The 25801-nt window shown below is 35.3% G+C and overlaps 1 protein-coding gene across 1 annotated transcript; it reads right to left on the bottom strand.

Annotated features, from left to right (window-relative positions):
* Nucleotides 1-1562: 1562 nt before the first annotated feature.
* LOC117220663 (uncharacterized) lies at nucleotides 1563-25154 on the bottom strand. The gene is made up of 13 exons (XM_076519436.1): nucleotides 25068-25154; nucleotides 24565-24704; nucleotides 20820-20902; nucleotides 20262-20554; nucleotides 19183-19708; nucleotides 18572-18793; nucleotides 17679-17930; nucleotides 16660-16823; nucleotides 7121-7459; nucleotides 4950-5475; nucleotides 3733-3954; nucleotides 2411-2662; nucleotides 1563-2217 (listed from the first exon to the last, which is right to left on the bottom strand). Exons 1-13 carry the CDS (start codon nucleotides 25137-25139, stop codon nucleotides 2048-2050), a joined length of 3261 nt encoding a protein of 1086 aa, XP_076375551.1. The 5' UTR covers nucleotides 25140-25154; the 3' UTR covers nucleotides 1563-2047.
* Between the last annotated feature and the right edge of the window lie 647 nt (nucleotides 25155-25801).

Here is a 25801-nt window from a genome sequence, read left to right as displayed (position 1 = left end):
GACAATAAAGATAAACTTAAAACAGATAAGGACCGTGCATACGAATGTATACATGTGTGTATTATATTGTCAACTGTACAGTGATTTTCCGATTCGGTCTTGTGTGCAGAACCTCATACAGTGAATTACGAAGACATTCACAAGTTGAAATAACATACGATTACAATTTTTTTTTTGGATGTTAGAGAAAGTAATTTACCGAACAGTGAAGAGAAACAAATTTTTACAAAAAAAGATATGACAGGATGAGATAGAAATATTGTATTTCTTAACTCTTCTATTTGAATCTATAACAAAAATTTAAACGATGTTTTTCGCACGTCTTTTAAGTTAAAAAAAGAAAACAGCCGATCCATCGTTAACTCAAGCATTTAAATTCGTTTGAACGAGGCGTTGATAATATCCACCGTTCTTAATATTGCCGCAAACAAGCGAAGCGTTAGGACTGTTAATTTACAATATTTGAGGAGGCCACAACTATCTTATGATAAGCTTACAGATTGCAATGATTACAGTGACGCTGCAATTATTAAATATTAATGGTTTAGAAAATCTTTCGAACATGTAAATTTTTGTGTATACTGGTCAGAAAATCTTCGCAATTAGTGTATAAATAACAAAGATATTTTAAATTGCCAGAGTCCATGAAAGACCTCGTGTACAGACATTCATTGTAAGTACAGCGTGTAACGAAAATATTCAAATAAGCATAATAAGCAGTTTAACCGTGACAGTTGTTTTAATTTTCTTGTGTGCACGACACCTCATGTGTGCTATATGAAATTGTGGTGTGTAATGCGTACAGTGAAGCTTAACAAAATAAGTAACTCCGTCGAAGTGCGTAAATAATACTTTAATTAAAATAATTATACGTGTCCCAATAGAATTCAACGAATAATTCGCAAAGCTATTTTATTGATAAATAACCCCGTTAAAGAACGTAAACGATTTGTTTGATTGAGAAATGTGAAAAATATTATTAATGAAAAACTCAACCATTTAGTTGTAAATTTATTTCATGATCGGAAGTATATGTCAGAGGAATAATGCATTGGCCTCGTACAATGTATGATAAACTGTACAGCTGATCTGTAAACAATGGTGACAAACACAATGATATCTCCGTGCAGGTTATTTGACTCAATTTGATACGAAAGCTGCACCGCGCGTATGTGGTTAAAAAGTGTGGAAAAAGGTCTTAATCTGGCCACACCGCGACAGACGCTACTACAAGTGTGATATACATTAAAAGTTTAATAAACTGCCTAACATAAACTCAACAGTAGTTCGTATAACAAAAAGTAGAAAATATACTCTTTATTTGTGCACACACTGTATTTTACACATCTTATCGCCAAGGTAAACTTGCAATATCTTATACCTGAGTAAAAATTTTATAGACAGAATTGTAAAAATAAATTAACGTGTTCGACAAAATTATGAGACACTTAGTCTGGTTTTTATTTTTGCGACTTCTGTCAGTTTAGATATGCGACTGCGTGTAAATGCAGGAATAAAAAGGAAAACGTATACAATTTTTACCATTTTAGATAAAACAAATCTTTCGTATTCTTTCTTTATTTTGCATGATGACACTTTATGAAAAATTTTAATTTACATACTCACTAATAATAAATTTCGTTTTGACTAACTCGCTTATAATATTTACAATACGGTATTCTTAAACTGTAAGTGTGGGTACTTTGTGTTCGGGCTAGTTCGTACGCATTTGATTTCTCGCAAGCTAATCAGTGGGAAACATTTTTTGCATAAATAAAGTTATTAAGTGGGTATGAGACAAAGACATAGTTGTTGGAATATGCTACATGAATTTTCTCAGCTATTTTTCGCCACTATTATATGCTAGAAAATCAGTTGAACACAAAAGACCCACGTTTATAGTTTAAGATGAGCGTAAGGTGTTAATCAACATAATAGTTACGATAAATTAATTTTAATATATTAGTATTTGAATGTATCACAGTTATTTTTTGTGTTTTAAGGACACTTAAAATACCTGAAATGTATCAAATAAAGAATTGTTCTTTTAATTTTCAACTTTTGTTACTTTCAAAGTGATGGGATGGTTTGGAGCTAATAAAAAGGCGCGTCGATTAACTTCATATGGGATGACAGTTTTCTCGCAGATATCAACTTTGCAGTTACGAAGTATCTTTATAAGCCCAATTTTCGTTTGGAAAACTGCGAATCGTGCACCTGTGAACAAATAGAAGCTATTAGGAGATTCCGTTATATTTAATAATAAAGTATAACATAAAAATATCAAAGCTGTACTGGTAATATGAATTTCCACTGTTAGATTTTATTGCAACTTCTCCAGTAGCAAATTTAAAATTAAAAAATAACCGTGTGACGTGTCCAAAATAAACAATGACAGTTTCTTACGTACCAATGCAATTCCTTGGGCCATCGCCAAATGGTAAATAGTGCATTGGATGTCTCTTCGACTCTGCGTCACCCATAAATCGACTAATGTCAAAAGTTTCAGGATTTGCATAAATGTCCGGATCGTAGTGTATTCCATACAAAGGTATAAACACAGCTACCTCTTTCGGGATTGAAAATTTCAAATCTTCAAAAGTGTAGTCATCGACTGATTTCCTAGTAATAAATGGCACTGCTGGGTACATCCTCAGCGTTTCTGTAACAGTGAGGAACATAATAGGAAATTCATTATTTCCTGCGGTACGCATTTGGATCTACTGGATGGCCAAAATTCTACAATGCTATTCCTAAAAATATTAAAATTTCGTTTCCAAACTTTCAGCATACAGTTGAGCAACTACAGTGTAAATCAATAATGTTTATCACTTTGAGGGGAATTTTTTTATTCCTGACAGTTAAGAAAATCTATTAATGTAATATCGATAACCTCTATTTCAAGGTCTGAATTAAGTTAGCAAGTTTAAGAAATGAAGGTGATTTTAAAATTTCTTGAAAAAGAAGCTTCCACTTATTAAATAATTATTATTTCCACAATATAGCTTCCTTAACAGCACGTAAACTTTCATATACAAAATTTTTGCAATACTTTTAAAAATAGCAAAGATAGTCAAGGTGATTAAATTTGTTTTTTCACGTTGTAGAGTGAGCGAGATTTGGAAACTGTCCTAGATCCTAGAAATCTTCAGAAAGTACCAGAATTTTAAAAAGTCGATATTTTTTATTATATACATAATAAATTATATATATTTTTATTGTGTTTACATAAAAAACCACAGTTTATTTATTAACGATCATTTTGCAAGAGAATTTGAACAGATGAGATTCGCACTTTTTATTCGAATTCTCAGAACCTTAATTGTTTCAGTATAAAGATTATCCTACCACAAAGCATTTTGCAGTTAGACAATTTAATATTTGTACACATTCCAGGACTTTCTGCATCGCTCCATAACTGTATCAATTTTCGAAATTCTGATAATTATTTATAAATGTATCAACAATGAACTATGTGTTAGTTAAACGAATTAGTATGATAATCGAAATGTATCAAAACTGTACGGTACAATCTGTATCCCGTTAACGACAGTGAATATTGTAAGACTACACGTTCAAAATTGCTTGAATAATGAAAATGTTTGACAGAAGAGTGCTGCAACTTTTGTAGATTTAACATAATTTTTCTCACACCAACACGACGCAGGCAGCGAAGGATTTTAATACGACATTATTGAAAAATTCTGTTAGTCGTTCTGTTACAATACAAACCCTTAAATACGCCGTCTAGAATTGGCATGGCTTTTATATTTTCATAGTGCCATTCTCCGTTGTTAATTTCGTGATGTTCCCTGATCTCTTCCCGCAACTTATCTTGTATATCCTGATTCAAGGCCAATTCATAAAGTGCGTTACTGATTGTTGATGATGAAGTTTCAAAACCAGCAACAAAGAAAACAAATGCTTGCGCTGCGAGTAGAGAATCCGTTAATTCTGGAAAATAAATCGAAGTTTCGCATTAGCTACTACATATAATTGTTGCCTTAATGAAATTATTTAACGAAAACAGTTTATTCGATTAAATTTCCATCGAAAAGTTATCTATCATCACACATGCTCTAACATTCAAGAAATTTCGACTTCAACAATGCAGGATGAATTACATAAATTTGCCTTCAATGAAAGTTGTTTAGTGTCAAGAGAAGCATGTGGGATGTAATAATTCGTCTTTTCCGATTTTATCGTTTTATTCAGATACGAAGTTCATTTGAATTTTTTTAATCACGTAGAAAAATATTGTAATCAAAGTGGTGACAAGAACTGAAAAAATTGTAAGCGCATTCAACTAACGTCTATACAGTTTGTCTCAAAAATTTTATAAGATTTTCAAATATCTAAGGTGATTTGATGTAATTTTGTCCTTAGCGGATATGTTCTCCGCAGCACTGCTTACGATTTGTTAATGACAAACACGCACCATTCAGAAATCGAATACAGTTGGCATTTTCCGGCGAAGTCACACTCCGATTACTTCGTGTTTTTCATTAATAAGTCATTAACAAAACCGCTGAGAACAATTTTCACTAAGGAAGAAAATTCTTCAAATAAGCTCAGTTATCGTCCCTTTTAGGGGTGTAACGGACATGCGACAAATGTCGAAACGACAGCCCCATCCAATGAGGTAGCAAGAAGACCAGTCGAAGAGCAGCAAAGCTCGTACCGTGATGAGATCACGATACAGGCCCTGGCTGGAATGCGGTGATGTATGATAACAAAAAGTGTATTGGATTAATCAGAATCGGAGCGTATCTCCCAATCTCACACGCATTTTCAACCAAAGCGCTCTATTGACGGAAGCGGTCACACGTGGCGTGTATAAGTGGAAGTAGCGGCTTCGAACGTCGGCAGCTTATAAGCAACAGTTGCAAAGCTTGTGTTTTCACCATTGTATAGTGCAATTAGCAGTGACATTAATATCGCATACATACCGATGTCACCCAGCTTCTCAGGATGATCCCGGATGTCCATCAAAGTGTTGATGAAATCGTTTCTGACGATATTATTCTTCTTTCTGTACTCTATCATGTTCAGAACACTATCGATAAAGAAGTCAGTTCCATAGGGACGCGGTAATATGCGGGAAAGGAAGGTGTAGAACTGTGGTGTAATTTCTCGCATTCTAATTCTTATCACTCGATTAAACGAGGTAGCGAAGAATTCTTTTCCCACTTTACGAAATGCTGATTCCTCGTTCGACATACAATTCATGTCAATTCCAAAGGCGCAGCTTCCAATAACGTCCGTAGTGTATCTAGCTGCCAAATCTCGGCAATCGATGGTGTCACCTTCTACTGCCACTTTCTCTAAATGCTTCTCAAGGTTATTAGCACAATCGACGATCATGAAGAACATTTCCTTCAGTCTGCCAGACGTGAATACTGGCGAGAGTCTCGTTCTCAACGGTCGCCATCTTTCTGGTTCCAGACTAAACAAGTGCTGCGAAAGTGGTTCCGCCTGCGTCGAGAGAATCGAGTATTTAATGACAGTTTTAAATTGCCCATATCGCCGAAATTGAAATGAGATGTACGACAGATAAGGCACGCGTTGAACGCCGCGTGAGTTAGATATCTCACGCTATGATTAGTTAAGAAGTCACATCAATTAAATGTAACTGGGCTGTTCTCTACCTTTTCTGAACTGTGCACGCTTCACGTTTTCTACGTAATGTAATTTCAAAATGTTAGAAATCTTAGAAATGTCAGAATGCATTCAGAAAATAAACCAAGAACAAAGACATATGGTCCCAAACATGTGACTTCTTTTCCCACTTTGCCGTTGAAAAATTTACTTATACAGACCGACTCCGGAGCGAATCCGAACCGGTTTTCCTGTTTCAAAGGTCACCGCCCATCTCGCGAGACCCAAGGGCGATGTCAGCCTCTTTATCTATATACAGGGCCTTCCATAATTACATTAACAGTCGAAAATGGAGAGTACCTCAGTTTATTCGTAGTAACTTCTTCCTTAGCGCAAATACAATCCGCGGCCCTGTTTACGAGTTGAAGAACATGATGGATATATTTGTTTAAGAATTGCGAAGAATATTATTAGTACTAAAGATGAATAAATAGAGATGCATTTGCTGCTCGGAAACGATTCACGATGTCGATATACTGACCTGGCACAATGTACAGCCAGGTCAATAGCCATGCCGAGTAAGGGATACAGTCGGAGGAATCTCAGACATGAACAGTATCGTTAACGCGAAGTTCACTTTCATAGCACTATCGCCAAACAGTGACTACTTAATTAATCACTGACAATTCCAAACTGAGGAGATATTCGATGGGGTGTTTTTCTCTTCTACCGACTTCAAAGTCCACGCGATACGCATAGCGTCCTCCTTCCGTCGCGCCACGCAGTCGAATCCAAGAAGCTCGCCTCTCATTAATCAGTGTTTTTCGTTGATAACTCGTAAACAAAGCCTAGGTTTGCATTTTCACTAAGGAAAAAATTACTGGAAATGACCTCAGTAACTTCATTTCCCGAAAGTAACGAAATTTTCGAACACCATGTATGAACAGTTACTCTCATTCATACAATTACAATTTCTCTATGTTTTGTAATGTATAAGTTGCATGATTCTTATGTCATGTCATTTATGGTGCGTAACGATTCGCTATTTCTTACAGATTGAAAATATTAAAATAATATTTTTCTAACTACAACATTTATTAGGGTAACACATTTTAAATGAGAAGCTGTCACATTAAAAGAAAATATTTTATACATAAGTAATACAAAATTTTAATCTTAATATTTTGTCGCAAATATCGGCATGTATCGGCATGTATCGGCATGTTATATGTAATTTTGTTTAAATATTCTGAATAAATAGAATCCCATTTTTCTTTTAGTTTGATATGGAGCTTAGGAAAGAAAACAGAACGAAGTCGATTAGAAGTCGGTCAGATATCGTTTAGAATGATTGTTCTCAGAGACACGACCTCATGACTGGCCTAAATTTTATTGTCGCATTACAAATACGAAAAACAATAAGTCCACTTTCCCTTGCATTATAAGATTCCCCAAAATATGAAGCAATTTCTTAAACGGTATAATAAGTAAATTGTTATATAGATTAAACTTATGTACTCACCGTTGCATTGAGAGAAATTCCACGGTCTGAAAATTTTGCGAAGTCTTTAATAAGGACTGTTTTGATTAAGTCAGGACTGTTTAAAACCAACAATGGTTGTCTTCTTAAAAATAGGCCAATCGCAGGTTCGGATTTATATTTTTCGTACACTTCCCGCATGTATTGACCCATCGACAGCTTGGAGAACATCACTCTGGCGACATTACCAAGAAGCGGTATGGGTTCCGGTCCAGGAACACCGCGTTTCTTCCAAAAATTATAAGTTGAGGTGGAATAGTAGTAAAGTAGGAGTAGCACCGTCACGATGCCACAAAAAATTTCGAAGCCAGTCATTTTTGACTAACTTTTCCTAACTCATCCGCAGACGAGAAACAATGAATAATGAACTGTAACAAAAAAAGAAAACAGAATTCACACGCAATTTCGCCTTAAATGAATTAAATATTATGTATGAATTAATCGTTTCCATATTGTCTAATAGGTTTTCATATTGTCTAACTTAGGAAATTTGATCCTTAAATCTATTTATCAGATCGAGTTGAATTAACGTTTAGACGTATTCGACCATTGCACTATATAACAACTATACTTGTAATTAAAGAATTGTTATTTTATGAATTTTACCATAAGGATAAAAAAATTATTTAAAAATTGTAATTTCACGCTCTATCTGAAGAGTTATTCAAACTAAATGGCACTGTTCCAAAATTCCTATTTAATAATTTTTCAAATCTTAGGTCTTCGTAGGCATCTTGAAAATGTTCACAGTTTTAAAAGAGTGGAAAGTATGAAGTATGAATCAAGTACCAGTAGTTCTACTTTTAAATCCGTCAAACAATTTTGGTATCGAAACGACAACGAAACAATTAATAAATATGTATATTACACAACCAACTTTGTCAGAAACAGAGATGGGCAAAAAGCATTTCAAAAAGTATTCGAATAACGAATACAGTATCGAGTCGTAAATAAAGTAGCCCTTGAATGTCAAATGTAATTAACATATATTATATAATATATAATTTAATATATAATATTTTTATAATAATATATAATTTGACATATATATGTCAAATATAAATATAATATACATTAGAAATATATTAAAATACGTAAATGTTATAAATATATTAAAAATATTAAATATTATTATTTAATATATTATAAATATATTAAAAATATTAAATATTATTATTTAATATATTATAAATATATTAAAAATATAGTATATATTAATATATATTAATATTTTATGGTTATGCAAGTACAAAATAGTTGTATTCGATTTGTATTCGAGAATGATGAATACACCGGTATTTCATATTCCTTTTACCAATAGATACAGAATACATATGCTCGTATTTTGCATTCTGTACCCAAGTATAATATTCTTATTCGCTTATATTTTCGAATGAATACATACATATATCGGTTGGTATTGGTTGTGTGTGTGTGTGTGTCAACTTAAATTTTATTCCAACATCTTAGAAATTATATCGCAATAGATTAAAAACCACGACGCATACGCATTAAGGTCCATTTATATCAATATGAACACGCCGATAACGACCTGTCTTTTCGAAATCTCAAAGGTCACTTAGCGAGATTCAAGAGCGTTGTCAGCCTTTTCATCTATATGCATGTAAACGCGAAGCTATCGCCGTGTTTTTGGGCAACCTAACAATTTACGAAACGCATTTTTTAAATTTTCGTTAAAGGCTCGGATAAAAATTAAAAAATGTATTGTTCTTTTCTAATTCCAAGTAGTAGCAACATTAAAAAAAGAAAGTATTTTAGTCATTTTAATCATTTAATATTTTTAAAAAATTCAAGTCATCTAGTCGAGCTTTAGAACAGTTATTGCGTTTTAAAAGGTATACGAATACTTTACTCCGTTACTATGTTACAGGCAATTACAATACAGGCATTGTATAAAATGATTCGTGTTTTTAGGCAAAGTACGAAATATCTGAGCGTTATTTTAAGCTGTCAGATTACCCGCCTTATCATTGTGATCCTCGAACTGCTGTCGTGAATTGGAAAGTAATCGTGAAATGAACGACTGATAAAAGTTAGATTAGTGTCCGATTCAATTCACCCGACATACAATACAACAACTATAATGAACTCAGGCCTGTGTCAAAATGTATTCTTTATTTTGTAATAATGCAACTGACATGACTTTTGACTGATTCAAAGTTACAAATAACGCAGCTACGTTTCGGAAGGCCAAATACCCAACTGTGCACCGTTCGTTAATGGTCAATTATTTGTTAGATCTCTCTATTGCGTATACAACTTGAGTGTGTAGAATCTATACAATATCTTAAGATTTTGATCTCACGGATGTGGGACAGACTTAAACCAACAAATAAATGCATATATACGACAGTCTGGAAACATGCTTGACAATTTACGGTACTTGGAAAATGAATGAACAAGTCATGATTAAACTGCATATTGTATGTATGTATTTATGACAAAAATGAGTATATATAGTTGTGAGTTGAAATAATAGAATAATTAAAAAAAATTGATGACTATTGAATTATTACCTACGGTCTACTGTAATTATTAAAGGAATGAAGGAATCCCCATGACTTCCATTTCTTACAATAGATGGCATGCATTTTTATTTCGCATTAAGATCCGCAGTCTAGTCATGATGAATCGAGATTATCAAAAGACTTATTGTACTACGTACAAGAGTGCACTTCTGATAATGAAAGTACGGCCACAGAAAAGTTGAGAGTTATGCAGTAAAATTACAATTAGCTATTTTGATAATGCATCTGGCGATCTCCGCAAATGATAACGGGGTCATGAGATGCGGCAACGTCTCACGTCAAGTAGTTAAGTGGAGCGTGACGCTGGCTAGTATAACTTTTCTTTGACAAAACGGCCAAAAATATTAATAGCGATTTTATCTTCTAAGTCATAAATTCATTTTTAACGATTACCCAATTGTTAAGTGTCATCGAAATTCCTCTAACATGTCAATAGGAACAGAAATAGTTGAGATATCGAGATATCAATTTCACCGTGCAGGTATAAGTGTCAGCTTAAATTGCTTTACGTTCGTTAAAATCGACGTTTAATGTATGATAAATAATAAAAATGTTGATTAATAAAATACTAATATAAACTTATCATTCTTATTTCTATTTTTCTACATTTCTTACACACGAAATGTCGATAATAACGTTTGACTGTGAAACGCGAGTCGATGTAAACATCTGCCGGTGATTTCAACGTGTCGGCATATAAATCATGACGATGAAACGCAGTGTCGATGTAATCGTGTCGATGAAAATATTGTCGGTGAAATAATTGTTGATGATTTCGAGGTAACCCGTTTTCTATTCGTTCTCACAATTCTTATACGTTATTTATGGGCAATAAATAGACTATTGCTTTTACGTGTCTACTACAAAACTCACTATGACAAAGAAGATTAATATTGAATTTACATTTATGAAAGAATCCTTGTTGAAGCTAGTTTAATCATTTCGTATTGATAAGCTTCAACGTTCATTCTGAATTAATTTCTCTATTTACATTTAATGTGTCTCCGAGGAACTTATTCGCCTTATCAAATATAAAAAAGTCGATTTTCTGTCAGAAGGATTGGCCTTTGACCTATGTTCATTGGACCATTTCTACTCCTCTCGGTGAGTATATTATAAATCCTTATAGTCTCTTGAATTCTTCCTATTTAACACCATGTATAGTAGTGATAGGTATACGAAAGATACGACTTACCTGATACACTGAATCAAATGGCAGCCGTACGGACCAGAATAAACGGAGAAACGCTCTAGAGCATACTGGTGGCTATCTACACGTTCTCCCCGCTTATAACCTCGGTGTAACTGTTGCGAGTGAGCATGGAGCAACGGTAGCAGGCTCACTACAGACTCCTCAACCGTTGCCATTCTAGTACCCACGGATACACATCTTCGACTGACATATAATTAAGCTACTGCAACAGAAACCATGAAATTTGCATGATCTAGTACAACAGCTGAGGCTGAACAGTCGGCAAAAGAAGGCAGCGGCCAGCATACATTAATATGAATTCATAGTAATGCTAGATAAAAAGCGACGACTTGACCCCTTTATTTCTAACTTTTCGGCCACGATTCAAAGGCAATTCGGAGGCCACATGTCACGATTCGACGATCACGTATGTCTCCCGCGAATTCGTGTCGCGTGCCGCATCACATGTTTGACCGACACCGTCGACCCTTAGCATCGACGTAGCAATAAATTGCATAGGCGTAGCACCAGCATAGGGAAATTCACAGGAACCCGAGATTCGGTATTTCCGGGAGAAAATAATGTGCTATGTTTCAAGGAAATATTCTGTTCATCGCTAAATGCTGACGCGTATAAAATACAATAAAAAAAACACAATAAATATATATATGATAATTCCCGCAAGATTGGATCAGATTTGGCCCAAGAGCCGCGACTCGCCCGCGTGCCTGATTTAGTTAACAGACTAAAAGCTATTAACAGCCGTTATTGACGTTATCAAAAAAATATCTCAATCTCGCTATAGATATTTGCAATATCTTTATTAAAAACTTGTTTTTTGAAAATTATCACACTGAACTTGTTTTGCCATACATACGGTACATAGAAATACAATGAAAAAATCAAATAAAACATAGAAAACATAACAAAATGTATAAAGAACAGAATCACAAAAATACTTGCTACATCCATCTTTCCATCTAGGGTTAATGTAAAATAAAGTTTTCTAAAAAGTACAATGTTATCTGTACTTTTAGTAACCTAAACTACAGGTACTGAGCCACTGTATTGATTTTCGCCACTGATTTTCGCAATTCAAATTTGTTCAGTATTAACCACGCGGACCGGTGGTCGATCATGAAGGTCGCCGCAGATTTCGGCGCGAATCTGCAATCGAGGTGGTATTTGGCCGACGACGGTGCCATTGGGAGGGCCTGCCATCTCTGAGTGAACGTATTACTCATTTACGTTTTTGAGTGATGTGCTTATCTAATGATAGCCAGACATCCCTCTCTCACCTGATCGTCACTGTAACGGTCGGCCTCACTTATATATCACATCGAGGTAAACACGTACCGTGTCTCTTTCTCTAACGCTCGCAATAAGGAAGGTGTACAATCGCGACTGCGATTATTCAGTGCTACTCATTGAATTACGGTTAGTTAAATTTAATTAGTGTACAGCTGGTTTCAAAACGATGATAAAAAATGTAATCGGGAATACAAAAAATCTCTAAAAATACCATCGCTAATCGTTTACAAGTTTCTGAACAACTTTTTATTACACACATAACCGCCGCACGGTCTGAGTTTCCGAGATACGATCAATCACGAAAATATTCGAACACTAGTATAACTTTCACTTCTACCCTGTGTATTTAAATAAATATATATTGGAGGGGAAAAATACTTTACGGTATATTAAAGTAGACTATACATATAAATGTCAAGAACTTTCGATTTAGTATAAAACTTTACCCATATAATTAAAAAGGTATAAATGAACATCCCCGCAACTTAAGTATTCGAACGTCATATAAAATTCAATTGAAAAGTTATAAAAATACGTTCTATATAAAATATGTTTCAAGAAGTTTAACATTTTAAAAATTATTATTTATTTATAATCTAAGTCGTTTTATATCTCCATTTTACACGATTTTATGACTTGTTCATAGTATGTGTCTTATTTGTTGCAACCTGTATGATCGAATTCACTTTATGAGGATAGACAGTCATGTACATATAAGACACGTGTAAATATAATTTGTTATCTCAACCTGTTAATGCATCTGAAGAAATTTGTAAAATTGGAATGCATTTTTGGTTGATTTTTCCTATGTTACATCAATATTAGAACTGCATTCTAATTTGACAAATTCCTTCAGATGCATTAACAAATTAAGATAATAAATTATATTTACACGTGTTATATACACGACTGTCTATCCCCATGAATACATACTATAAGCAAATTACAAAATCGTGTAAAATAGAGATATAAAACGACATCGATCATAAATAAATAATAATTTTTAAAATGTCAAACTTTTTGAAACACGTTGTTAAAAAATAAAGGTATAAAACTTGTAATAAAAATTAAACACAAATGTACTATACTCTACTTTATTATACCGTAAAGAATTTTTTCCTTCGAATGTATATTTATTTAAATATATAAGGTATAAGTTAAAGTTATACTAGTGTTGAAGAAAGTAAATAATTACCATACCATTTTTCAAAATTAAAAATTTACATAATTTTCGCTTCCATTTCCTGCTGCCGGTTTCCTTTCTTTTCCGTTTACTGCGTTTCCGATCAGTCAGATAAAAATCTCGAATACTTCAAGCAATGTAAACAACTGATTTATTAACAAATAATCCGGGAACAAATATTGTATTTTTAGTAGAAAAAATGCCGGCAGTCTAAAAATTACTTACAAGTTCGAAATACATTTTACCTTTTGCAACGCAATACTGTTGCAACTAGAATTATTGAATCCACAGCTCTGCATGATGAGATGATTCTTTTTCACAATTCTTCAGTATTATTAGCTGTTTATTGATACATGACGGACTGTAAATATCATCATAAAAAAAGATAATAAAAGACGTCAAAATATCTCGAGATTTCTTGCAGTAATCGGTCGAAAGTTCCGAAATATTGCGATTATCGCTATCTTTAACTGTTTGCAGCTTATAACAATGTTAACCAATTTCGACGAAATTTTCAGCTACTGTGTAATCATATATTTGATAATACACACACTGAGACACAAAACTATTCGAACGGCTTTGAAAATAAAATAACTTCTTTTTTAATTGGCCAAGCGATCTAAATTTTTTTGAGATGTTAGTGGGATTAGTTTATTAGACAATGGCTAAAAAATTATAATGGCTTAAATATTATAACAGCACCAAGCACAAATATGTGAGACAGTTCGTAACCGTTTCACCAATATTAACGTCATAAATTGTCAAAACTAGCACGATTCCATATTTGGGGACTATTCCATATTTACCGAATTTCATCCATAATCTACACGTTCGTTATCGGACACGTTCCTTAGCACGTTTTACCGCGTATTGCATTGGTTTACATACAAGAAACAGAATCGAACATTCACACAAAAAAACGCAATTGATTAGAGTTTTATACAACTTATATTTGAGGGCAGTCGATTTGTGGACTAACTACTAATGTTTTGCGCTATCATTCAATGACCAAGCATAATCGTGACAAAGCATTCATAATCTTATTGGCGCATGATTATTTTCCGCAAGAGAAGATAAGTCTTTATCACTGTTCTAGTTTAACTATGTGTTATTGCCCTGTCATATTATGCCCTGTCATTATATGCCCTGTCTGGAAAATACTGATAAACTTATGTGAAAGGGACATATATACTTCGGTGAGAGGGAGTGGAGAGGACCCGAAATATAAAATTTTAGCTTTGGGAATTTAGTAGTTTCCAAGAAATAATGACACACTTTCGCTATTACTACGATCAATCGGCTGCGTGAATGTGGAGCATGATTCTTACTTTTCTCGGTAGTCGGCAAGCAACCTATACAGGGTGTGACATGTAACTGTCGCCACGATTTTTCAAGCACTTTCGACAGTCTGACAGAAAAATGTTTTGAATGAAAGTTGATCAGTATTTAGTCGGGTACATATCGAAATACAACAAATTTCATAAACCGTTGTTTTCCGACTAAAAGTCAAGGTCACTTTGATTTTTTTAAACGACACCTATGACTTTAATATGACCTAAAGTTCAGCAATTTAGGCGTTACAAAAAGCGTTAATATCGAAAGCTATTTTATTTCAATGAATTTATGAGCACACAATTTCAGTAGTGTAAGCAAATCACGATTAGTTGCATCTGTAATATTGTCACGACGAATATTCTATGCTTTGAATTGGCACAGCGTTCAGCGTACAATATTGACTGTAAGTGACTCCACAAAAAGTCCCGAAAGTGTAATCAAAAGTTGTTATTCGTGAATATACCGGTGCCATGGAAATGTGAAAGGACTGGAGGTAAAGAAGGAGAGAGATCTGGTCCTGCTAGAAGGACTTAATAGTAAGGATATCAAGCAGAATCTGTCATTAATTTTGGGGATGTCGGGAGGACATGTGATGACATTTGAACACAAGGTGTTCCAGAACTCTCGTAACACCTAAAAAAGAATGATTCCAGAGGTGATTTGAAGTAATTTTTTCTCCAGAGCGAATATGTTGCTTACTGTTTCGTTAATGACTTATTAACGAAAAACACAGACAAATCAGAGGTCGAGTGCAACGGACGAACAGTTGAATGGTAGATGGTGTCTGGGACACCCTGTATTCGCAAATAGAGTAGTAACAGGAAAAATAGCGATCTGCTGACGACTGTTCGAGACATCCATCATGATATAAAAAGCTCCCTGATAATCGCGTTATCTTAAACAGTATACGTACGTTATTTACTATTTGACAATTCCTTCGCGCGTATCGTTAATATTCAGTTTGGTGTAGAAGGAACAAAGTTGAAATTTGTTTAAAAGTGTTGAATAATTTATAGAATGCTATTGATTTATCGGTAGAAAGATAACCATTTTAACGTTACTTCATAATTAATGTAACATGTCCCGTTAAAAATACATTCATGTATTCATTATTCCCCTTATAAATCATAAACAAGGTTATATGAAGTTCGGCCGAATTAACGTCAAGAAATGGTTTTCTTTAGGATTCTTTTTATAGGCATTAATCTTAAAGGTGCGGTGTACTGTTATATTCGATCTGTTAAAGACCCGCTAGAGATTCCTGTACTGATCACACTATTAGTGAAAAACGTCGTTGCCTACTTTATAATAGGGAATAACGTTTTTAAAATTAGACCAAGCAGCTTGATACTTTTTAGGATTTGGGAGGAGGAATTTACTAGATAATAAGTGAAAGACTGTTGAAAAAATTGCAATCGATTGTAGTAACAAAAGAAAATAAATAGTAAACGAACGAAAAGTGAAATATTGCATTTGGTGTTCTCTTCGCTGCGTGCAACTTATGCGCATGCTGAAAATTTCATCGAAATCGGTTAAGGTTTTATGAGCTATAAAACAATTAAAGATAGCGAAAATCGAAATTTTTTCCAACTTTCGGCCAATAATTGTACAATATCTAGAGATTTCTACATCTTTCAATGCTTGCAGTTTGAACCTGCGTCAATCGATTTCGATGAAATTTTCAGCATGCATATAAGTGCATGAGCTCATTGCGTGCGTGTATTTGTTGCTTTATGTGTTATTATTTAGAAATAATAGAAAACCATTCAATTATTGCTAAAATGTACGTTTGAAATTAAACGTGTATTAACTGTAGGAGCATTGTATTAATTGGTACTTTTGTACTCAAATTATAATCATCAAACTGAAGCTACTACAGTAATTAAATGGTATTCGACATATTGGAAAAACAGTTGTACGAACAACGAAGTATTAGAGAAGTGTGATATCATGCAACCTTCGTCATCTTCAAATATATGTCGTCCTTAGGCGCCAAGAGAAATGTTCTGGGATTGAATTCGAATGGAAGTTTAGTTTGTTCGCAGATTTCCACTTTGTAGCGTAAAAGTATTTTGAACATGCCGAGTTTCCACTTGAACACGGCGAATCGCATACCTATTAAAAACATATATAAGTTAGAGTGGTATGTACATTCTGTAGGACTCTATTTCGTAATAAAACCAAACTATTTGTATATTTTGGCGAAAGATTCAAATATTTTGTTGGTTTTATCAAATCACTAATTGTTAGATAAATTATGTCACCATACTTCGTAATATAAATTTCACTTTTTAAAAATTATTATTACCCTAGATAGAAGATATGCTTGTTAACAGATATTAGTAGCAGAATTCTAGCAAAACTAGATTGAGAGAGAAAGGAAAAGTAAGAAGCTAAGCGTGAATATGAAAGAGAAAAAGGAAGCGGAAAGGACGAGGAAAGATGTAGAAGCCAGAGAGAGAGAGAGAGAGAGAGAGAGAGAGAGAGAGAGAGAGAGGAATTTTTGAAAAGTGGAATTTATATAATAACTTCTTTAAATTTTCGTTTTTGTCTCTATGAAGACACTGCGGTTCCGAAATTTTGAATTTTGAAATAGCAATTCTAAGAAAAAATGTTTAAATTAAATTTAATACTGTTATCGGTTACGCGCCCTTTCCTTGCTTTCGCGCTCTATGTTTTACACGAACACTTGCTATCGTATTTTTGCCCGATCGGAGAAATAGGCTCCCGTTTGTCTCCCGTGGACGTCACTACAGTAAGGATTTAATTTGGCACTGAATCTAAGCAACATTTCGATTATCCTATCATCGTGTTCTGCTCGTTTGGTCGGATATCTAAGGTTCTACTATAGTTGTGATATTATTAACATTTAGTTTTCAGTTGTATGATTCGATCAAACATTTTCTCTTTACGGCGGCGAGACAAAAGATTGGGTTTACAAACTTACGGTTGCAATCTGCATATACATACCAATGCAATTTCTTGGTCCATCGCTGAAGGGTAAATAATGCATCGGGTGTCGAGTTGCGATAGCTTCTTTGGTGAATCTTTCAGGATCGAATTTCGTAGGATCCGGATAAACGACAGGATTCCTATGTATCATAAGTATTGGAATCCATACTTCGGTTGATTTTGGTATTGTAAAATTTAAAGTCTCGAAAGTGTAATCAGAAGTTGTTATTCGCGTATATACCGCCCCTACTGGATATTTCCTTAATGTTTCTGCAAAAATGATAAAACTTTTATTTGTATTTTAGTGGCTCTAGGAACGAGTAAAGGTTAGAGATAGAGAAGAAGAGTGACCTGATCTTTCTAAAAGGATTGAACAAGAAGGGTATCTAGTAGGATCTGCCTTAGAGACACAGGGATGTCGGAAGAACATTTGAGGTACGATACACAGGGTGTCCCAGAACTCCCATTACACCTGGAAAGGTGTTCCTGATGTGATTTGAAGTAACTGTTTCCAAAACGAATATGTTGCTTACTGCTTCGTTAACGACTAATTAACGAAAGACACGAACAAATCAGAGACCTAGTGCAGCGGACGAATAGTAGATGGATACGACATCCTGTGTCGTAATATCTGGGATACCCTGTATTCGCAAATTGATAAGTAACAGGAAAAATTTTTTCCAACTTTTGGCCAATAATTGTGCAATATCTAGAGATTTCCACATCTTTCAATGTAAGTAGTTTGAACCTGCGTCAATCGATTTCGATGAAATTTTCAACATGTATATAAGTGCATGTGCTCGTGTGCTTCTCCAGGTGAGCGCATGTGCGTGTGTGTGTTTAAAATTGATAATACGATGGGAATCACTCCGTTCGCCGCATTACACATTAGGTGACATGTTTATATGTACCTCTGAACACTTTATCCAAGTAATCCATCTCTTTCATAGTTTCATAGGTGATTTGATTGTTGTACTTTTTCGCATACTGTCTCATTTCTTCACGCAACTTATCCTGTATGTCTTGGTTCTGTGCTAACTCAAGTAGAGCCCAGCTCATAGCTGTTGAAGTTGACTCATGACCGGCTGCGAAGAACATGTAAGCTTGAGCCGTCAGCAACTGGTCTGTCAATTCTGAAGACGGTAATTAAATGTTAGTGGTCACTTTTAAAGTACAATTGAGGTTGTGTTAAATACTCTTATTTTTTGCAATTGATTAATTGTAATTCGAAATGAGAGATGGTGTACTACTGACAGATTCGAATCTGACTAGTTTCAGCACAGACTTGGGATCCATACAGACATTGTGTGTAATGCACTTTTATGTCTCAAAAGCATTACACACACACAGCAGTACGAGACGTTGCTATTGAATTAATAATATTACTCCGGTTGAACAATATATCTGCCATGAATGTTATTGTAGATAATTAGTAATTTTCTATCAAAAAATTTATTTTCGGCTGGCTTGCGAGATACGGAACGCATCACATCTTTTCAACATAGGAAACTGTGCAAATTACCGAACTCGTCTAGCTTTTCCGGATGGTCTCGAAGTTCCATCAGCAGATGAATGAAGTCGGGTCTATAGACGTTGTTCTCCTTCCTGTAGCGCATCGTTTCTGTGACAATGTTTGTGAAGAAGGGGGCAATCTTCCTGTCAGGAAACACGAACCCAAGTAAATCATACAATCGGGGCAAATACATTCTCAGCCTTAATCGTATCACGTTCTCAATACTTCCTTCGAAGATCATCTTGCCCTGTTTACGAAATTCGTTGTCCTTGTCGTTCATGGTGTCAAGGTTAATCCCAAATGCGCAATTGCCGATTACGTCCATCGTATAATTCGCGGTCACTTCGTGAATTTTTACTACTTCATTTTTTGAGGCTACTTGGTCCAAATATTTATCTAAGTTCTGCGAATATTCCACCATCAGATTGAACATGCCTTTCAATTTGCCTGACGTGAACATCGGACTCAGTTTCTGTCTCAACGGCCGCCATCTTTCCGACTCCAAATGGAATATGTTTATGGACATGGGTTCTGTCTGCGAATATTTTAAGGAAGAATCTTGTCAGATCAATCAGTTTGTTATTTGTAACTAAGCATGTATTAAAGTTCTGATTGGTTCTCTTGTTTCATTTTTTTTTCAAATTGTCCATTTTTGTGTACAATTTGAGCGTCAATTAGGGTGAAATTACTATATTTCGTGCAGTTGCCATTATAGTTACTTTACGTTGATTGAGAATCAATTATATGACTACTTGTATTCAGCAGTTTCAAAATCAGAATGGCCAATCGTCCATAATTTTAACATTCTAAATTTAACATAATTACAACATTGTTTGGTAGATTGCTATGTATTTCAAAGAGAAAAAGATCTGGAGGAACAGTTAGAGTTTAGTAAAAAAAATATTCTCGTACAATGTGGTTAATATAATAACACCTATAAATGAAGCTTTAGTCAATTATAAAATTGAAGTTATGATCTAACAATCCAGTTCTTTTTCTCAACCTTAAATGAAATTTTATTCAGTAAACAAAGTGATTTTTTCCTTAACTTTTTAACTAATGTTCCTGTTCTTTCTCCTCATACATACCCTTCCGTTAGGTTTACGCTGGCGGTTTGCAAATTTAGAAAAATCCTTTATCAAGGCGGACTTTATAATATCTGGATCATTCAGAATTAGGATAGGTGATCTGTAGCTGTACAATCCAACCACTGGTTCATTTTTATACGTTTTAAGAATCTCCTTTACTATTTTCGACGTACACACTCTTGCAAGGATTACATCCTTCAGGTTACCGAAAAGCGGCCGAGGTTCTGGTCCAGGTACACCACGTTTTCTCCAGAAATCGAAATTGCAGACCAGGTAATAATAGATGCTGGCAGCTGTTACAACCAGCGCACATAAAAGTTGCATGTAGATTATCATTATTTCGGCTCTTTAGCGGTTACTGGTCAAGGTTTAGGTTCCACAAATTTCGAAAAATTTGATTCAACGAGCAATAGTTGACGCCAGCTTTTTTTGTAAAAGATCGTCCTTCTGAACTTCGACACAATAGATTATAACTTATAAAACAAAATACTTCAGTTTTCTGAGAAATTAATTTCACTTCAGGTGAAATCGTATTTTGTGCAATTATTAACAACACACCTGGACAATTTGTGACCACCGAGCCGCATAGGATTTCTTCGGCCACTGTTCTGCGACCCTCACCATAACGATGTTGCCCAGGCCTGCAATAAAGTCTGTACTATAGTATAAACTATATTATACAGGGTGTCCTAACTTTTTTCGGCCAAACGATATCAACATATTCTACGAGCGACAACGAGAAAAAAATGTCACATAAACAGAGGCTCAAATGGAAAACAGAGTAGAAGCACTTGAAACATTTTGAAATATTGTATTATTTTCAACTTATTAAAGTTGTTAAGTAACGATATACATATCTACGTTGCCTGTGTGTCTCATAATTGGTGTAGAAAATTTTTATTTCATACAAAAATCCGCATCTAGTTATTATTGTAGTTATGACGTCTTTGATTGTTTAATTTATGTATTTGTACAAATAACTGTCTCCTTCCTCTGTCAGCCGTACTATTACCGAAATGTAACTCCATCGACTAAGTGATTGAATGATATAGATAATGGGAGCTGTTACAAGCAAAGCTCGCATACATAGTACAAAAAATCGGGGGAGACAGCATTTGGGCGCACATTTGGGCGTATTCCAAGCCTCGTACAAGACCTACGACGCGGTCCGTTGTTCTTATGTTAATAAAGTGACCAGAACCTCTTGACTGTTTTATTATTATTATTATTATTTTACTATTTATTATCTTATTATTATCTAGTTCATTGCAAACCACCGAATCCGCCCCTACGGTGAGAGAACAACATTTCTCCTAATAAAAACTTATAATACTTACAAATGATACAGTCACTTCTTTCTGTTGCAGTTGCGCGACAAATACTCACTAACGCAGCTCCGCAGCGATTTATATATGAATTACGTTCATAAATATTATCTACACTGATTTACATTTGCAGTCAACGTGCAATATGTTTATGTTCGTTGAGTTATATTTGAGATATATTTTTATGAACGGCTTATATGCATAAAATACTACTTCGAATGCATATATATGCAACAAAAATAATTTACGTAGTTCTACAATGAAGAGCAAAAGCTTCTACCCACAATCTAAAACGGTATAAGCTTTTTTAAAAAACTGGGCTAAATGGATTGAATCTTTTTTAGAGGGACTAATGATTAAAATGTCTTTTTTTTAGTTTTGCTATTACTTAAGATGACAAGGGAAAAGAAATAAGAAACTTCTATCAAACAAAAGTTGATCAGTATTCACTCTTCCACATATTATAAAAACTTTTAAAAAAGATTATTCTTACGAAAAATGCTAGTCACCAAACTCATTTTAATTGGTAATCTCAATGACATCGGTAACTTCATACGTATCAGTAGATATATAGGTAACGGTCTAAGCCACGGTGCTCGAGGGGTAAGTCGAACCGCGGGGCAAGGGGGGGAAGGAGTCCAGCCGCGGCGAGCGCCGGTGGGTATGGAGGGGGAAGGGCCGCAGCGAGCTCCGTGGTGGGGGGGTGAGTCTCGCGGTTTCGTATTTCGTACGCGTTATGGATAGTCGCTTATCTTCCGGTCTTCTCGTCTTATTGAATTTAATTATGCAGCATTTTTTATCGCGTTTGCATCTTTACATTGTAGAAATGTTTTGGAGTGAGAGAAAGAGAGAGAGAGGGGTAGACGCATCGCATTGGTTTTTCTCTTCCGCTCGGCCGTTCTTCGCCATCAACGAAGCATAGTTTTTGGGAGTGCGAGAGAGAGGGGGTAAATGCGTCGCAACGGTTTCCGTCGCACATAACGAATGCATCGCAGCATTTGTAATGAGTCTGGACACGTTTTCTAAGCGGTCTTCACGTCTTATTGAATATAATTATACTGTGTTTTTTTATCGCGCTTGCATTTTTACATTGTAGGAAATGTTTTGGAGTGAGAGATAATCCACGTTCTGCGATAAGTTTGTCACAATCTGTGACAGTCTGTATCTCTGTTCGACTATTCAACGATTCCTTCATGACTCGACTGACAAGGTCAAATCGAGCCCAGTCGACAAGTTTCCGCGAATTGCTAAGAAGGGAAATTCCTTAACGTTGAGAAACCGAACCTCTAATGAAACAACTTCAGAAAATGTCATCGCCTATGAAGGCTTTCAAACGACAAGGCATAGGATCTGGACTTCGTCACTTTTACGATCGATCTTTGAGACCAATCATTTCCAAACTCTAAATTAATTTTATCTAATAATGAAACGTTTTTAACGTGGAATCAGAAACACCATAGTAAAATCAAAATAGATATAATTGCATTTGGTTAAGTACACAAATTTCATTTAGTATCAAATAATTTCCCTTGAATAGAAAACTTTCTTAAATAAATATCGGTACCAAATTAATAATAGTTCACTCGTTTTAGGTAAAAATTCCAATTAAAAGAAGAATCCGACATCCCTGCGAACCAGTACACTGTGCGATAAGCCATTTGGAATAACATCCTTACCAAGGTTTGCTATTTTAATGCAGGTAACGATGACTTATTTTATCAATAGAATCAATATCAAAATGTAGATGGTCAGAATTTAAACAACGATTTCGTCTAGATCACATAGAACCATAATTTAAAGATTCAATTGAAGAAATAATTGCAAGTTATAGTGTATACTTTTGTTCCCACGGTCATACCTCTAATAATCCTAATATTAAATGCGTTACCCATTTTTGTACTATCTCCCGTTCGTTGCTGCTGTTCGATACTGCCACTCATGATCGGATCGATACCGATAACATTAATGATATTCAATCAATTCGATACCGAAGTACTAAGTATTGATAACTCTGATAACTTACAAAAGTATCGATACCCCTTTGATGCCTCTATGTTAGTATCGATACCTGTTTGATACCTTATAAAAGTTTGAGATTTGAGACTTCCGTTTGAGACTTCTATAAGAATTTCAATACATATTTCACACACATGTTTCGAGATGTTCACTATCTATTTAACATTTCATTACAACGTTTACAGTGTCTCTCTTTTCGGCGTGACTTGAGTATGCAACTTCTGACACCGAGATATTGCTATGGCTCTGTAATTTATTGATTTTCTTGCGATCCTTTAATTTATCGATTTTCTCGCTATGCTAAAAGGTTCGACGATGTCGGTGAACACATGTGCTGCGGCGCGCGCCGCGGCTCCTTCGACTCGAATTCACGGATGACAACTCATAATGCAATGACATAACTTTGTTTAATTTTAACATTTTAATACTGATTTTTTTTTAACATATTGCTGATAGTTTTCTGATTAAAATGAGACCAAATATAATATAGTTTGGACAGATATTTCTGTTGACAATAAAATCAAAGACGATACTGCCAAGATGCGCGTGGTGTGCGGTGCAGAAGAGTTTAGGGAAAGTTGTTGTCTTTACTGATGTTTATTTCATTCTCCCAAAAAATGCTATTTTCGCCTTAAATGCTATTTTTACTAACGGGCTAATCTTCCCTCGCCTTTCCGGGTCAATAGCAGCAACTTCGAACAATTTTTGACCCCATAACGCTCCTGATTTTATCGGCCCTTTTCAGGGCCTCTCCATCTTAACGTGAAATCAAACAAAAATAATAAAATACACGTATAAAAAAAAGAACACGTATAAAAAAAAAATAAAAATACACGTCCCCACCCCCCTCCACAGGATGCCTCTACGATTTTGGGGTATCAGTGTTTCGGATTATTAGTGACTGATTAAGTGATCAGTGTTTAGTGACAGTGCAGTGAAAGCGAACTTTGTGTTAGCCATACCTGAGGTCGTCCCTCCGGCAATCCTCCGAGGTTCTTTCCTTCAACGCTGCGGTCCTCGGCCTGGGACCAGTTGTGCATTGAACGAGATCAGTGCACCGACATCGTGACCCACAATTTTCGAACGGCAAATACATCCTCAACTAAATGGGTGAACTTACTATTAATGATAATCTTTACAATTCTTAAACAAACATATCCTGCGTGTTCTTTAACACGATTATTTATTATTAAATTAGCTTTGCGAATCGTTGGTTGAATTCCGTTCGGACACGGAATTATTTAAATTAAAATATCATTTACGTACTTCGACGGGGTTACTTATTGTTAAGTGTCATGCACTTTAGAAAATTAAAACGGCTGTCACGGTTAAACTACTTACTATTTCGGGTCCGAAAAATTCGTATATATTCTACAGACATTCTAAAATAAGGACGATCAGCGCTTTTCTTAAAGTTGTCACTGTCACGTGGTAAAAACAATTCGGAACGTTCCGTGACTTGTACCTTGCTTCGAACGCGGCTCGAACCCGTCGCGCTCCACGACCGAAGCCACGTGTAATTCGCTCTCTCAACCATCTTGCGGATCGCGCGCTCGCCTCTCATTGATTAGTGTTTTTCGTTAATAACTCATAAACAAAACCACAGATTTAATTGCCGCTAAGGAAAAAGTTACTTCAAATGACCTCAGCTACCTCGCATTTCCGTGTTACGAGACATTTTTGGGACACCCTGTATAGAAAAATATACAAATACTCTTTAACGAAAATAAGAGAAAAATGTGAATACAACAGTAACCTTTACCTAACTTAAGCTATATATATATATATTGCCGCGAGCCGCTGATCCGACCTCACGTCGCGTTCTTCGCGAATGTTTCCCGGCGGCTTCCTGTGCTCCTGACCCTCTGAGGAGGAACTCCGGTTTTCCACGCAACTGCCTATCGGTTGGCCGCTTCTTCGGTCGCTTCCGCGATCTGTAATGCAATCAGGTAAGTGTCAAACGCGATCGCTAATTTAGAAAAGGAGAGCGGGGTAGTTTATTAATCCATTGGAGGTCTTCGTCCTAAAAAGGACACGCTGTTTCTGCGCTCTCTCCACCCCTCCCCCCTCCCGTGACGTATCCTAGAAGCATCTGGTGTAACCACATCGGCAATGCTCCCACCAGAAGGACCTGGGTTAGGAGAATTCCTGGTGCGATCCTTACACTCAGACCGATGTATTGATGCCCCGGCGTCAAAA

This window comes from Megalopta genalis, chromosome 2 (genome assembly GCF_051020955.1).
Source record: "Megalopta genalis isolate 19385.01 chromosome 2, iyMegGena1_principal, whole genome shotgun sequence".
Lineage (NCBI taxonomy): Eukaryota > Metazoa > Arthropoda > Insecta > Hymenoptera > Halictidae > Megalopta > Megalopta genalis.
This window is presented reverse-complemented; position numbering and strand designations above follow the sequence as displayed.

Coding starts and splice junctions, on each gene's coding strand:
- LOC117220663 (XM_076519436.1), bottom strand. CDS start 25,139: ATGGTTGAGAGAGCGAATTACACGTGGCTTCGGTCGTGGAGCGCGACG. Junction 20,903..24,564: donor TGCCGGAGGGACGACCTCAG/GTATGGCTAACA, acceptor ACTTTATTGCAG/GCCTGGGCAACATCGTTATG. Junction 20,555..20,819: donor GGTGGTCACAAATTGTCCAG/GTGTGTTGTTAA, acceptor TGGTTGTAACAG/CTGCCAGCATCTATTATTAC.